Raw genomic sequence first — 13,281 nt, 5'->3', positions numbered from 1 at the left:
GGCTGCTCCGGTGAAAAATGGAGACGAAGGGGGGGCTGTGCGGTGGTTGTGGTGGTCAGCGTTAATGGAGAGAGGGAGGAAGACGAAGTGGGGAGAGAAGTGGCGGGGAAGAGGGCTGTTTTCTTTCTTTTTTTTTTTTTTTTTTTTTGTGCGTCGGAGTTCACCGGAGCTCAAAGCTCCGGCGTGGAGGGGCGGCGGCTAAGAGAAAAGTGGGAGGAGAAAGAAAATGTTTAGGGTTTTTGGGGAGAGGGAAGGTAAAAATATGGAAAAAAATTAGTGTCTGTCTGTGTAATAATGAGGGGAGAGAATTTGAGGGAAAGATGGGGAGAAATAGTCAAAAAGGGTAGGAGACATGTGGGGCCTGCAGAGAAAAGGGAAAGAATAAAAATCTGAAAATGAGATGTGTTGTCTGTGTGTGTGTGTAATAATGAAGGGAGAGAGTTTTTAGGGGGAAAGAATAGGAGAAAGTCGAAAAGTTAGAAACACACATGATCCTAGAGAAAAGGAGAATAAAATCTGAAAAAAAATGAGAGGGGCCAAAGAATGGGAGACAAGTCTAAGATTTAGGAATATGTCTTCCCATTTGCGGAGTAATGCGATGTAATCATATGCTAATTTGCGCAAGATAAATTAAATATGCCGAATTAGTTTTCATATGTGATAAACTATTTCGATTTTTATGTGTTGATCGATAGTATTAAAATATAACTAATATACATATAAAAATGAGAGTATTAATATACAATTAGAAAAAATGCGAATAAAAATGTGATTGATTTTTATAATGTGTCAGTAAAGAAATAAAAAATAATTATTTACTAAGATATAATTGCACCTTTGTTATGTCGTATCCGTACAAATGACTAAAAAAATAATAATTATTTAAATTAATTCAAATGACGATAAATTGATAAAAATCCTAATATTGGCATAAATAAGGATAAGTATCAATAAATCGTATAAAAAATGTGAAAAATATGTAAAAGTTGTATTTTGTGCTATTTTGTGCAGAAACGTTAATTTCAAGAAGGATGAGCCAAAATTGAGTGTCAACAAGTTAATCGGTGACAGCTTGGCTAAGGGAGGAACTCATCAACAGCGAGTTAATCGGTGACAGCTTGGATAAGAGTCCGGAACTTTTTTAACCCAAAAAATAACGTTTGGAGCCAAACTAACCCTTTAAAAAAATAAAAAATAAAAAAAACTAAACTAGGCTTCACGCACAGAATATGTGCCTGAAAGGGCCAAAGTGTACATTTACACTTTGGTCCTTTTCACGCACAGATTCTGTGCGTGAAATCTTTCCCCAACCCCAATCTTTGTTCTTTGAAAATCAAACTCAAAATTAAGCTTTTTTCCGTACTTTGACCGAAGATTAGTCAAGTTTCAAAACACTGCAATATAAATATTTTATATAGAACTTAATATTTTTTTTAGCTTAAAATAATGCTCGTTCATTAGATCAAGTATACATATATGTTTTGGATCGTCGTTTTAGGGGTTGTAAAGTCCTCAAGTAAGTTTGGAAACTTGTTATTTTTAAGTTTTTTTTTTCGTACTTTGATCGAATATTAGTACGTTTAAAACGTCGGAATATAAATATTTTATATAGAATTTAAATATTTTTTTTTAGCGTACAATAATATTGGCTTATTACATCAAGTATACATATACATTTGGATCGTCGTTTTAGGGGTTGTAAAGTGTTCAAGTAAGTTCATCTCTCGTGGCGTGTAGTCAAATCAAGCATACGGATGTAAATACATTTGTATGCGCATTGAAATGTTGCGCAATATGAATTAATGTCTAATAAAACGGTCAAATAATGCAACATTGTATTGTTAAATCTGCCTTTATGTGTCATAAAAGGTTTAAATGGCATGTACGATGTATTGTCAAATCAAGCTACGTGTGTCATAAAAAAGTCGAAAATTGGCATGCATGATGTGTTGTCAAATCGGTCCTTTATGTGTGATAAAAAAGTTATAATTTTCAACCATGATGTGTTATCAAATCATGTTATATTGCGCATTGAAATGTTGCGCAATATAAATTAAATTCAAATAAAACGGTCAAAAAATGCAGTACTATATATAACATGATTGACAAACAACTAGTATTCACTTTAAAACGAGTTATCATGACATTCTACACCCAATTTAGTAATCTTGATCCTATTACATGTTTTACCCGAGCAAACATATTTGAAGCAACGAGGACATGGGAACTAGATGATGATGATTTTCATTACTCAAATAACCCTAACAAAAGATTCAAATCGAGAATACAATAAAACAATGAGAGGAGTGGAATTGGCGTGTACAGGAGGCCAAGCACCGGAACAAAAGTTAGCTTCGCAGGGCTTAAACGCCCAAAAAAACGTGCTATGTCAATGCCTCGTGGAACTCCACAAGAGTTTAATTTTGCTCTTAATCGTTTTCGCGAAGAGAACAATCAGATGCAAATACGTTACCATAGGGTAGAATATGGTGTACAATCTAACACAAGATTTAGATCCAAATGGGATTCGGACTGTGAAATTTCTGATGAAGATTAATATTTTTGTTATAATAAGGTAAGTAGGTAGGGTCATAAAGACCCCCCCCCCCTCACCCCCCGAGGGTACTTGGGGGTTTGCAACTATACAAGTAGCCCTTTCTTTTGTTATTAGACTACAACATATTCAATGTTGAGTAGTAGAAACGCAGCTTGGTCTTTACTCCTTCCAAAAGAACCAAACAGTAGTGATGATGAGAGTTCAAATCATAGCAGTTTTTCGAGTGATAACAGTGATTTCAAACTAGACGAATTGAATCCTCACCTTCTTATAGAGCGTAATGATGATTTCTACAGTGTGAAATATTCAGATCCGCGACAATATTATTGCGAGTTACGCCGAGAGTGGTCACATCGGCTTGCCGAATCAAAAGGTCTTGTTCGTGTGAAAAATCTCAACGCTCCAATCCCAACAAAGTACTCAATAACCATGTCTCGAGTAGGTCCAGAAACTTACCAGTTTGCCGTATAAAGGATTAGAAAAGAAAACAACAGAATGCTAGCAAGACGTTGTAGATTTTACATGCTAAAGTTGGCCGAAGAACAAGCATCATCAACTGGTAGAGAACTAACATCTCATGAAAAAAAGATGTGTGTTAAGTGACCGCCAATATCGTTCTGAGAACAATATTGAGGACTTCTATTCTGATGACGATTAGGGTCTATTTAGGCTCACTGTCTTAGATTATGGGTCATTTAAGTTTCGGACTAAGGCTGTTAATTTGTATTTTTATTTTATGATGAAATCATCAATTTGAATTAGTTTGGCATGTTTTTAATTTGCTTTTATTGTTAAAATCTATTATTAATTTATATAAACACCTTAGAGTTAATAGTACCTAAAAAGTTCAACAATTGTCAATTTAACAAAGAAACACAAATAAATTAGTACATAAAGGGTGCGGATTACATTATAGGGGAAAAGGTACAACTAGTAAAAAATATAATCCATAGAAATATTAAACTTAATCAACAAAATACATATAAATAATAAACAACAACAAGATAGCACAAATAGTCTTCCACAATTTAAGTTTTTCTTTCGAAGCTATTTTCTCGTGTTGAGCGTCTCTAAGGTTAGCCTTGAGCAAAATTCATTATTTTTGGGAACCAGTGAGCAAGACCTCCAAAAGTTCAATTTTTTCTTCAGCTTTCACAAGCTTAAATTGCGAGTCCAACTTAGCGGTATCTCTAGTGATACGTGAAGTCGCGGTATCTCTATCAAAAAGTGGATTTTTAAACTTCGCCGCCACCGTTTTATCCACGTGAATGCTATCTTCCCATTGAAAGTGTTTGCAACCGCCCATATCCTATAAACATTACAAGAAAATCAGTTTTTTAAAGTAAAATATGTGGATAAAATGAAAAAAAAAAAAAAACTAAAAAATGTAAAAACACTTACTTCGGGCACTTTACAACGCCAAAAACGGCGACTCGGATTATCTTAGGTCTTTGATGTTTTTAGTTTACAGTAATAACGGCATTCACAAATATCGGGTTGTATAGCAAACTTTGAAGTTTCGGAACTTTGAGACATGTTTTTGGAAGTGCAAAAGTGTGTTGAAAGGGTGAAAATGGAGGAAATGAAAGAGAAGAATATGCTGGAAATGGAAGGCTTCAAGTGGGTTTTTGTTACGCCTTTCACGCACATATTCTGTGCATGAAGCCTAATTTAGTTCTTCTTCTTTTTTAAAAGGTTAGTTTGGTTCCAAACGTTATTTTTTGGGTTAAAAAAATTCTGGATTCCTTGGCTAAGGGTTGAAGAACACTTAACCGCTTGAGAACTTGATCGCGAATCTAAATGCACATACCGGGAAAACGTGCTCCAGAAGGACCAAAGTGCCCAGACCAATTACTTTCCAATAACGACCAAATTTCGAACTACTTGAGATTCCAGCTTATCACATTTAATGGTTATTACGTGCGAGATTCACAGAGTACATAATAATGTAATTATCCTATAAATTTCCCATCTATATTTATGGTTCATCTACTCTTGTTAATCATAACTCACAGTCTATCTCTTTCTTTGTTATATCGATTCAATAGCTTGCCTTGCCATTTTTATTAGTATTTCGTTATTTTCACTCCCTTCTTTGTTGAACTCCATATTAATATCACAAACGTAACTAATGGAGTAATGAGATAAGTTATGGGGGAGTGAAAAGGAATACAGTATATCATTTTCGGTGGCAAAAATAAGACTGTCACACACTCACAGTACCATTTCTCAGTTCTCACTCTCATCCACCAACTGAATAAAGTAGTGAGCAGTGAAGTGACTTCCCACTTGGGGCACATCTCCAAATAAATTGGACCCCACAATCACCACTAGACACAAGCCGCCTTCCCCATTCCAATTACAGGCCTCTTGATAAATTTCCTCATTTACCCTCAACACCGCCCTTCCTTTCATCTCAATCATCTGTCAGTCACCAACCATGGACCAACTCAGTCGGCAACACTAGTCGAGTCTGCAGCTAAAAAAATTTCTATAATTCTCCTTACAGAGAAAGGAAAAAATAGAAAAACCAGTTGCTCCGGACTCTAGATTTGAAAATGAAAAACTTCTAATGAGAAGCATTTTCCTTTTAATAAATCTTACTCACTCCGTTTCATAATAAGTGTCACTTTATCTAATCAAAAACACGCATATTAAGAAATCAATATGTTATGTAAAGTTTATTAAATTGCTTTTATATAATAAAATTAATTTTTTTTCTCTTGATTAAAGCATGCACAAGTAATAATTCTTTTCACATTAAAAATTCAACAATACCAAGTTACTATATGACTTGTCCAATCATCATTTAGATGTTACTTTAACTTATTATTTTTTATCTAAAGATAGAATTCAAAAAAATTAATTAATTTATATCTTAATTTTTTAAGATGACACTTATTATGTGATTAAAAAATTTAGTTATGAGCCTATAATGATATTTATTACGGGACAGAGGGAGTATTAATTAACCGGCCACTCTTAGGACACGAATTTATATTAATCGGATCATAATCATTTAAGTAAAAATTAAAAAGTGGCACGATTTTTAAAATGTTCGACAGATTCAAGATCCTTTTTAATCCTGATGTAGCCTCTAGATGGCCATCGAGGGTCCTAAGCTCAGTAGAATGACATTATTGATCAATAATGCACGAAAGCCTGGCACAGGCGGATGAAATAGCTATTTGACCCTTCAAAAAAAAATTTAGTTTTATAACTTTATTATTTTACAAAAAAAAATTATTTTTTACACAAAAAAATCTGAAAAAAAAAACATTTTTTCTATTCAAAATGGTGTAAAAAACCAAAACAAAGAAAAAAAAAAGAAACCAAAAAATCTTATTACCTCGTCACAAGCTAGCGTACCTAACGGTTTTCGGCAAAGCATAAGTTGAAGATTGAAGGGAATCGTCCACGGACGCAACTTACAACTGTAAAGAATAGAAACTTGGTAACCACAAATATCAGGTCTCATCAGTTCTCACCATCCATACAAGGCTAAAATCAAAAATCTTTTATTTCAAGTTTTGAAATGTTAGTTTACCTAATTACCTATACTGCTAGGTGCCTCGGTCAATCGCCAACACATATTGATATTGGGGACCGCATCCGAGGGCTAAAGCGTACGCTTCGTCGACTGCAAGCAACAACTACACACAACTACTACACAAGACACGAAAACAAGAATGCAGACATCAAACACGAGTAAATTTTACAATAAATTAATACAACACATTATAGTCTTTGTTTGAAGACAACACAACTGCAAACTTCACTCAAATGAAGCGTTATTTACAAAACTTAGCTAGGGAAGGGCATGATGGCCTAGAAGACGCCTCCCATTAAAGAAGAAACATCATCAAACGACCAAAGATCCATGGTATTTCCACCTTCCTGAGTGGCATCTGGCGCATTGAGCAAGGCATCCCAATTTCCCTCGAGATATGGGATCTGCAAGAACTTCATCTGGGATTCAAAAGCCGATAGCTCCTCAGATAGCGTGTTCACAGTGTTCCCATCTTCTGACTTCAGTTTTTTCTCTGGTCTAGCATCTTCATCAAATTGAGTCCCGTTACTTTCAAGAACTTCTGAAAGAACAGATGAGATCTCTGGACTCCTTGCACACGGTTCACCCCAACCGAAATCAGAGCAGTCCAAAGTGTTACTTCCTTCATCAGAACTGAAGTATACATTTGTACCAGCTGAAGGGGAAAATGAGCCCAGCCCCATATCTCCAGCAGTAAAACACATATTCTCGTAGCCATACTGCTTTAGTGTTGGTTTCTCTTCAAAAAAGCTCAATGATTCAACAGATCCACTGTCCACGTTGTTAATAGAGGTGGTGTTGGAGTGAACTATGTTTGAGCTCTCTTCACGAAGTGCCTCCAGGGGATTTGGCTTAACAACGCGTCTTGAAGAAGCCACTGAAGCTTCATCAGGAAAGTTCACCTTAGCTTTCTTGCCTCTAATCCTCCGGGCCTCAACATCATATGCCCTGGCAGCTTCTTCCGCAGAATTGAAAGTTCCAAGCCAGACTCGAATCCCTTTCCTTGGATCACGTATTTCAGCTGCCCACTTACCCCAAGGACGCTGTCTGATCCCCCGGTACTGATTTTTCCTCTTTCTCTTGGAGGATTTCTCAGCTTCGGAGTGTGAATCAACAGACATCACAGTTTTGGAGCCTATGGAAATAAATAAAGCATCTCAGTCATTCATAACAGGACCAAAATTTGCAACAATCAATCAAATTTAATGACAAACAGATACCAAGAAAGTAAAAAACATAGGGACTAGATACCACAAGTTACTTTGGAAAAGTTTTTTTCCCCTAATAATGATCAAAACTAAAGAAAGTGAGAAACCCAGACCAAAACACACATGCAAAGTATGTTCTCTGCTGGGTTGTATAGAAAATCTGCTATGTAAATGACCACTTCACAATTAAATGGAGTCCAAATTAGGAGTCTATCATCCAAACAATTAGATCACTCGAAATCTTGGTTTATCATATCAAAGATATTTGTTACAAGCTGAGCAAATTCCTAAATCTGGGGCTAACAAACCCCCTGATAAGACAAGACCTGAGGCTGAAGGAAACTTTAAGGAGGCCTAAAAATCTAATTTTGTTTAAACACCCACCATAATCCACAATTACAACTACGTTAGGATCATATGTGTCCTAAATATCCATTCCTTCTATAAATAAGGAGGAAAAATAGCATCTTTCTCCTCTTTTTACTAGTATTTGCAAACATCCTATACCCAAAAGATCACTTTTTTCTACATGAATATTATTCACATACTAAAAGGAAACATTTCAACAGAAAACACACCCAACTCACCTAACTTGGGTATTTTCAGCACCAAGTGAAATAGTACTCCAAACACAAACAAACAAAATACTCAAAACTAAATCAAGCTCTACAAATGAACCATACAACACAATTCCACTCAGATGTGTTTGGCATGACCAAAAATCTTTTCGAAAATCAGTAAATAAGTCATTTCGTGGTATTTCAAGAACATAAACCGTGTTCAGACAGAAAAACAAAACAAACAGTTCCAGAAAAAACCAAATAGTAACATTTTCAAAGCTAAACTTTAACAAACCAAAAGATCAGAGAAGAGAAAATTACCAAAGGACTTGACATCATCAACATCATCAGAGTAGTCCTTGAAATCCTGAAAGTCAGCCTCAAATTCATCATCAAGATCAATGAACTTAGACCTCAAAGGCTTTGAGTGGTAATTGCTAGGGTTTTTCTTGTTCTTGCTCAGATCGGAAGTACCCCATAGAAACTCAGCCGTTAGCTTGCGTGAAGTCCGGCTTGGAGGTACCAAGTCGGAAATAATAGCACCACCACACATGCTTTTTTTTTTTTCCCCTTCTCAAAAGTGTTTATAAAAGGAACAGTTTTATCTTACGACAGTTTAATTTGGATATATTTTGATTGCAGAATGTATTAGAAAATCTTGGAGGAATCAAGTGTTATATAGGGAAATAAAGGAGGCCGAGAACTAGGCACGAACGAGGCGGAGTTTGGGGGGTTAAGTTACGTTAATACCCTTAAGGAAGGTGCTCAATTACGTGTTACCAAAATTGCCCTCCGATGCAGGAGAGTGATGCTCCCTCCTCCCGGTCATTTATGGGTAAAAGGGCCTGTACTTTTAAATACTTTTTACATTTAAGGACCCGTTTGGCCGTAAAATTAATGTTTTTTTTTTTCACTTTTTGAAAATTTGTTTGAAAATTTCAAAGACAACTTAGAATTTGGAAAACAAGGAAAACTTCTTTTTCAAGTTTTTTTATTTTTTTCACAATCAAAACAAGTACATTTCAATAAAAAAAATGCTATTTGAAAAAGCTATAAACACAACTCCAACTCCAACTCTAAGCTTAGTTTGGCCATAAGAATTATTCACTTTATTCTGAATTTTTTTTTTACTTTTTTCCGGAATCAGCGTTTGGTTATGAGAATTTCGAATATAACTTGAAGTTGTATTCCTAATACCAAAAATTCAAAAAACTTATTTTTCAAAAAAATTCACTTTTTTAAAACTACATTTCACCAAAAACTATAATTTTAAAAACTATGGCCAAACACAACTCCAACTCCAAAATTCTAAAAAAAAAGTAATTTTTTTTTTTTGTATCTATGAATAAACGGGGCCTAAAATTCCAAAAAAAAGTGAAAAAGCTTTTAATTTCTATGGCCAAACGCCTACTAAGTTTTGTCATATTATTGGGAAAAAATTATCCTTGATGTTAGCAAAGTAATTAAAAATACTTTTATTTTATCGGAGTTTTACCATAATAAATACTCCCTCTGTTTCAATTTATATGAACTCATTTGACTTGATACTAAGTTTAAGAAAATAGAGAAGATTTTCAAATTTGTGATGTTAGATGAATTATATATAATCATTGCATAAAGATAAATTATTTTCAAATATAGAAAAAAAATCATTTTTTTTATACGAATTAATAAAAAAATAGATTCACATAAATTAAATAGAAAGAGTATTAAAATCCTAATGCATGACTTGACATTTGAGTGATATGAAGACCACACACCACCGCCTTCTTCCCTTTTTAGTTCCTTCAACACCCCCACCCCCATGTATTTAGTCATTAGTGAAATATCTAAAATTCTGAAGTAGTACATAAACGGAGGGTTGAAAATATCAACGGTAAAATAGATACTATTGCATAAGATAAAGGACGAATGTATTTTGTCAAAGTTAAAGAGGAATTTAATTTGTTAAGAAAAGTTAGAGAATGTAAATGATTTGCACCTATTTAATTGGGATGGAATTAAATAAATAAAAGTAAATTTAAGATTAAAAACAAGTTATAAATAGAGTTAAATTTTTATAGGAGTAAAGAAAATATTTAAACTGAATTTATTTTGGATAAAACTTAATATTTGTTTTTAAAATAAGGGACGGAGGAGTAATTATCATTTTTAGAAGGACAGTGATACATGCACTAACATCTTTTTTTTTTTAAAAAAAAGCTCTAAACTACTATTGTATCTATGCATCATTGATTTATCATCTTTGGTTTCCCGTACATCACTTTTTTAATGGTCAGAACAAAAAAATGAGTTGGCATAATTTACAGTTGGCATTTAAATAACTATTTTCACTTTGAAAAGTCCCACATTACATACCAGGGGTGATTAATGAGAACTCGATGGGTTTGGCCTTTTTTTTTCAAATGCTCTAAACTACTATTGTATCTATACATCATTGATTTATCATCTTTGGTTTCCCGCACATCACTTTTTGGTAGAACAAGAAAAGATCATTTACACATTTTAACTATTTTCACTTTGAAAAGTCCCACAGTACATACCAGGCGGTGATCAATGAGAACTGGATTCTAGACATATTATTCTTTTTATGTTCCAATTTATATGAGAAGGTGTTGTGGAGTTAAATTTGATTTATCAAGTATCCTAATGGGAAGGGCAAATTTGATCCCAAATTTTGACGGAGAATAAATTTAAACTATAAATCATACTTAGACGGTAAATTTGACCCTTTGCCCTATAAAGAATGATACATTTTTTAATAATTTAATTATAAACTTTATCTTTTATGCTTAACGAGATGATTTGTAATGATTTGTAACCACTTATATCTTTAGTTTGTTTTAGACCACAAGATTCAAAAGTCTTTTAATTTTTTAAACTCCTTATCCAGTCATATTGCTCAAAGTATGTGATGTAGATGAGCTCATTAATTCATTGGCACCCCAATTATTGGATTCGCATTTTCCATTTTACTATAAGCGAATGTTGTGGAGTGTGCATTATTTCATTAAATAGCAATAATTGAAGAGGAATTGTCAATTGAACACGAAAAGATGGCCCATGACCATGAGCCACGACTTGTTGGGCATTATATAGACAATCCCCGAAAGGGCGAAACGTAGATTTTATACTTTTGAAATTTCAACCACAGTTAAAGAGTAAAACTTGGTTGGCGTTAGATTTTCTGTTTCGTTGTACGTCACATTATTTCTTTATTTATTTATTTAAAAAGAATGACATACTTTTATGTTTAAAAGCAATTTACATTACAAAAAATTATTTATCTTAACTGAAAAGTTCTTTTCTTTCGAGAATAAATAAAAGATTTTAATAGTCACAGAAATATTAACCCCACGTTCAAAATTTTTATCGCAAAAAGATATTTTGACATATTTAATTATAGATTTCAAAAAGGAAATCTTTATTTCTCAAACTCCTATCATGTCAAATGGTCAATAAGTTTTGTTGTCCATTGCAAATTTATTTATATTATATCTTTATAAACTAGCTTTATTTTTATATGTAAGAAATTTAAAATAACATATAAAATTATTTATTGGATCATTGTATTCTATTCAATTAAAGAAAGATATTTCCAATTTGTGATCATTTCACTAGTAAACCATTTTCTTTGACACATCAAATATGACAGATCGACGCGGTCCTACGACTCCTCAAAAATAGAAAATAGAATTGATAGCAGAGAACTCTCTAGATTTACTCCTCTGGTAGTTTTTACTGCTCCTGAGCACTTGCTAATATAGTGGTCAAAGCTTATAATAGCACACGTTTTAGTGAGAATATTTACGCAAGTAGGTTATGGTAATAGTAATACTTACGCAATTATTCTTCGAAATGAATGTTTTTATGAATTTACAACTGTTGCAAGTAAAATTCAATTATAATTAAAAGTGAGTTTTGACCTTATCATTGATTTATATATTAATAATATAGAGATCTTTTAATATTAATATTATTATTGTTATAACTTATGTTATCTAGATAATTGAACTTAATTCTTTCTTTTTTGATGCTATGATGACATGAATAGAAACTAGATGGAGGAAAGTGGGTAAGTGTTTATTCACATTAATAAATAGTTACGTTAAATCAATAAATTCATATATCGTTTATAACTGATTTCATGTGAATGCTAAATATTTATCGTGTGGAAAGTGCGTGCACTCAGGTATTAGCCGTAAGCGTGGAAGAAAAAAGGCGATATATCCTGAAGATCCACAAAAGGGAGTGTGGTGGGCCGTGGGGGCCTGAGTAAGATGCCAATTATTTTGGGAAAGAATCCAAATTAGCCCCTAATAAACTATTACGTTGATTTTATAACTCTCACCTGCTTTTAGATTGGTTGTTTGCTTTGCTTGCGTATGTCATATAATGACTGGCTTGTGTACCACTAGTTACAAGACGCCACGCTGCTCCCCAATTTGCAGGTTTGTTTGCTTTATCAAACTTAGAAAAGTAGAATTCGAGAAAGAAATCTAGAGAAAAATATGAATAATGTCATAGGTAAATTCGGGATTTAGAAGTGAATTCAAAATTTCAAAAGGATAGATTCACTATTACTTTTAAGATAAGATATAAAATTTTGTAGTGATATCAATTTAATGAGAAAAAGATAATTAATTATATTTTTTTTTATGAAGTGAGTTGTTTTATAATCACAACGGCATCAAAGAGATGCATAGTAGGGTTTGATCCCCGACCTTGAAGAATTAAATATAGCCCCTAACCAGTGCTCCACTCGACTTGGTTTGATCATGTGTTTCTTCAGTTAATATTAAATATATTTTCAGAATTATACACCTAATATATCGAGTTTAGTCGAGTGACCATGGGTTCACGTGGCCCAATTTTTGTACATAAATTCACCCCTGGTCATAATAATTGAAATTTAAACTTATGAATGGCAAAATCAACTCATGAAAATCATGACCCGCCTAACTCGTTTAGGTTTGGGCGGTTTGATGACCCCCTTATTTTATTAAACTCACTCTATTTTAACCCGCTTAATTCAGTCATTTATTGGGTTTATATGCAATTCAAATTGAACCATGAGAAATTTTATCTCAATATTTTTTATTTGATTTTGTATATATAGTCATAATATAAGAAGCAAAACTTTATTAAGTGCTCAAACAAATTACAAAAAAGCAAACAAAGAATTTAAAATTTAGTAAGAAATGGGCGGGGTTGGGTTATGACTTGATTTTTAGCCTATTTCGACCCAACCCGTTTCAACCCAAGTAATTCTTGGGCGGATTGATGACCCATTCATTTATTACTTCAACCCATTTTGACATGTCCAGTTTCAGCCCAACCCACCCATTTAAATTTTATTTATTACAATGTCATAATTTTCTAGAATCATGAGAATTTAATAATTTA

The 13,281-nt window shown here is 33.3% G+C and overlaps 1 protein-coding gene across 2 annotated transcripts in view; it reads right to left on the bottom strand.

The window, feature by feature from the left end:
- Positions 1-6,251: 6,251 nt before the first annotated feature.
- Positions 6,252-13,281, bottom strand: part of LOC132052168 (ethylene-responsive transcription factor RAP2-12-like) — a 59,771-nt gene continuing 52,741 nt past the window's right edge. The window contains exons 2-3 of one of the 2 annotated variants that reach the window (XM_059443563.1): positions 8,197-8,485; positions 6,252-7,242 (exon numbers count right to left, since the gene is read on the bottom strand). In XM_059443563.1, coding sequence (XP_059299546.1) covers positions 6,386-7,242; positions 8,197-8,428 — 1,089 coding nt within the window. In that variant the 5' untranslated portion in view covers positions 8,429-8,485 and the 3' untranslated portion in view covers positions 6,252-6,385. Of the gene's footprint in view, positions 7,243-8,196; positions 8,519-13,281 lie in introns of those variants that run through there. The other variant, XM_059443562.1, reaches the window with a different exon arrangement.

This window comes from Lycium ferocissimum, chromosome 4 (assembly GCF_029784015.1).
Source record: "Lycium ferocissimum isolate CSIRO_LF1 chromosome 4, AGI_CSIRO_Lferr_CH_V1, whole genome shotgun sequence".
NCBI classification, from domain to species: Eukaryota; Viridiplantae; Streptophyta; class Magnoliopsida; order Solanales; family Solanaceae; genus Lycium; species Lycium ferocissimum.
The sequence above is the reverse complement of the archived record's forward strand: the minus strand, read 5'-3'. Positions and strand labels throughout refer to the sequence as shown.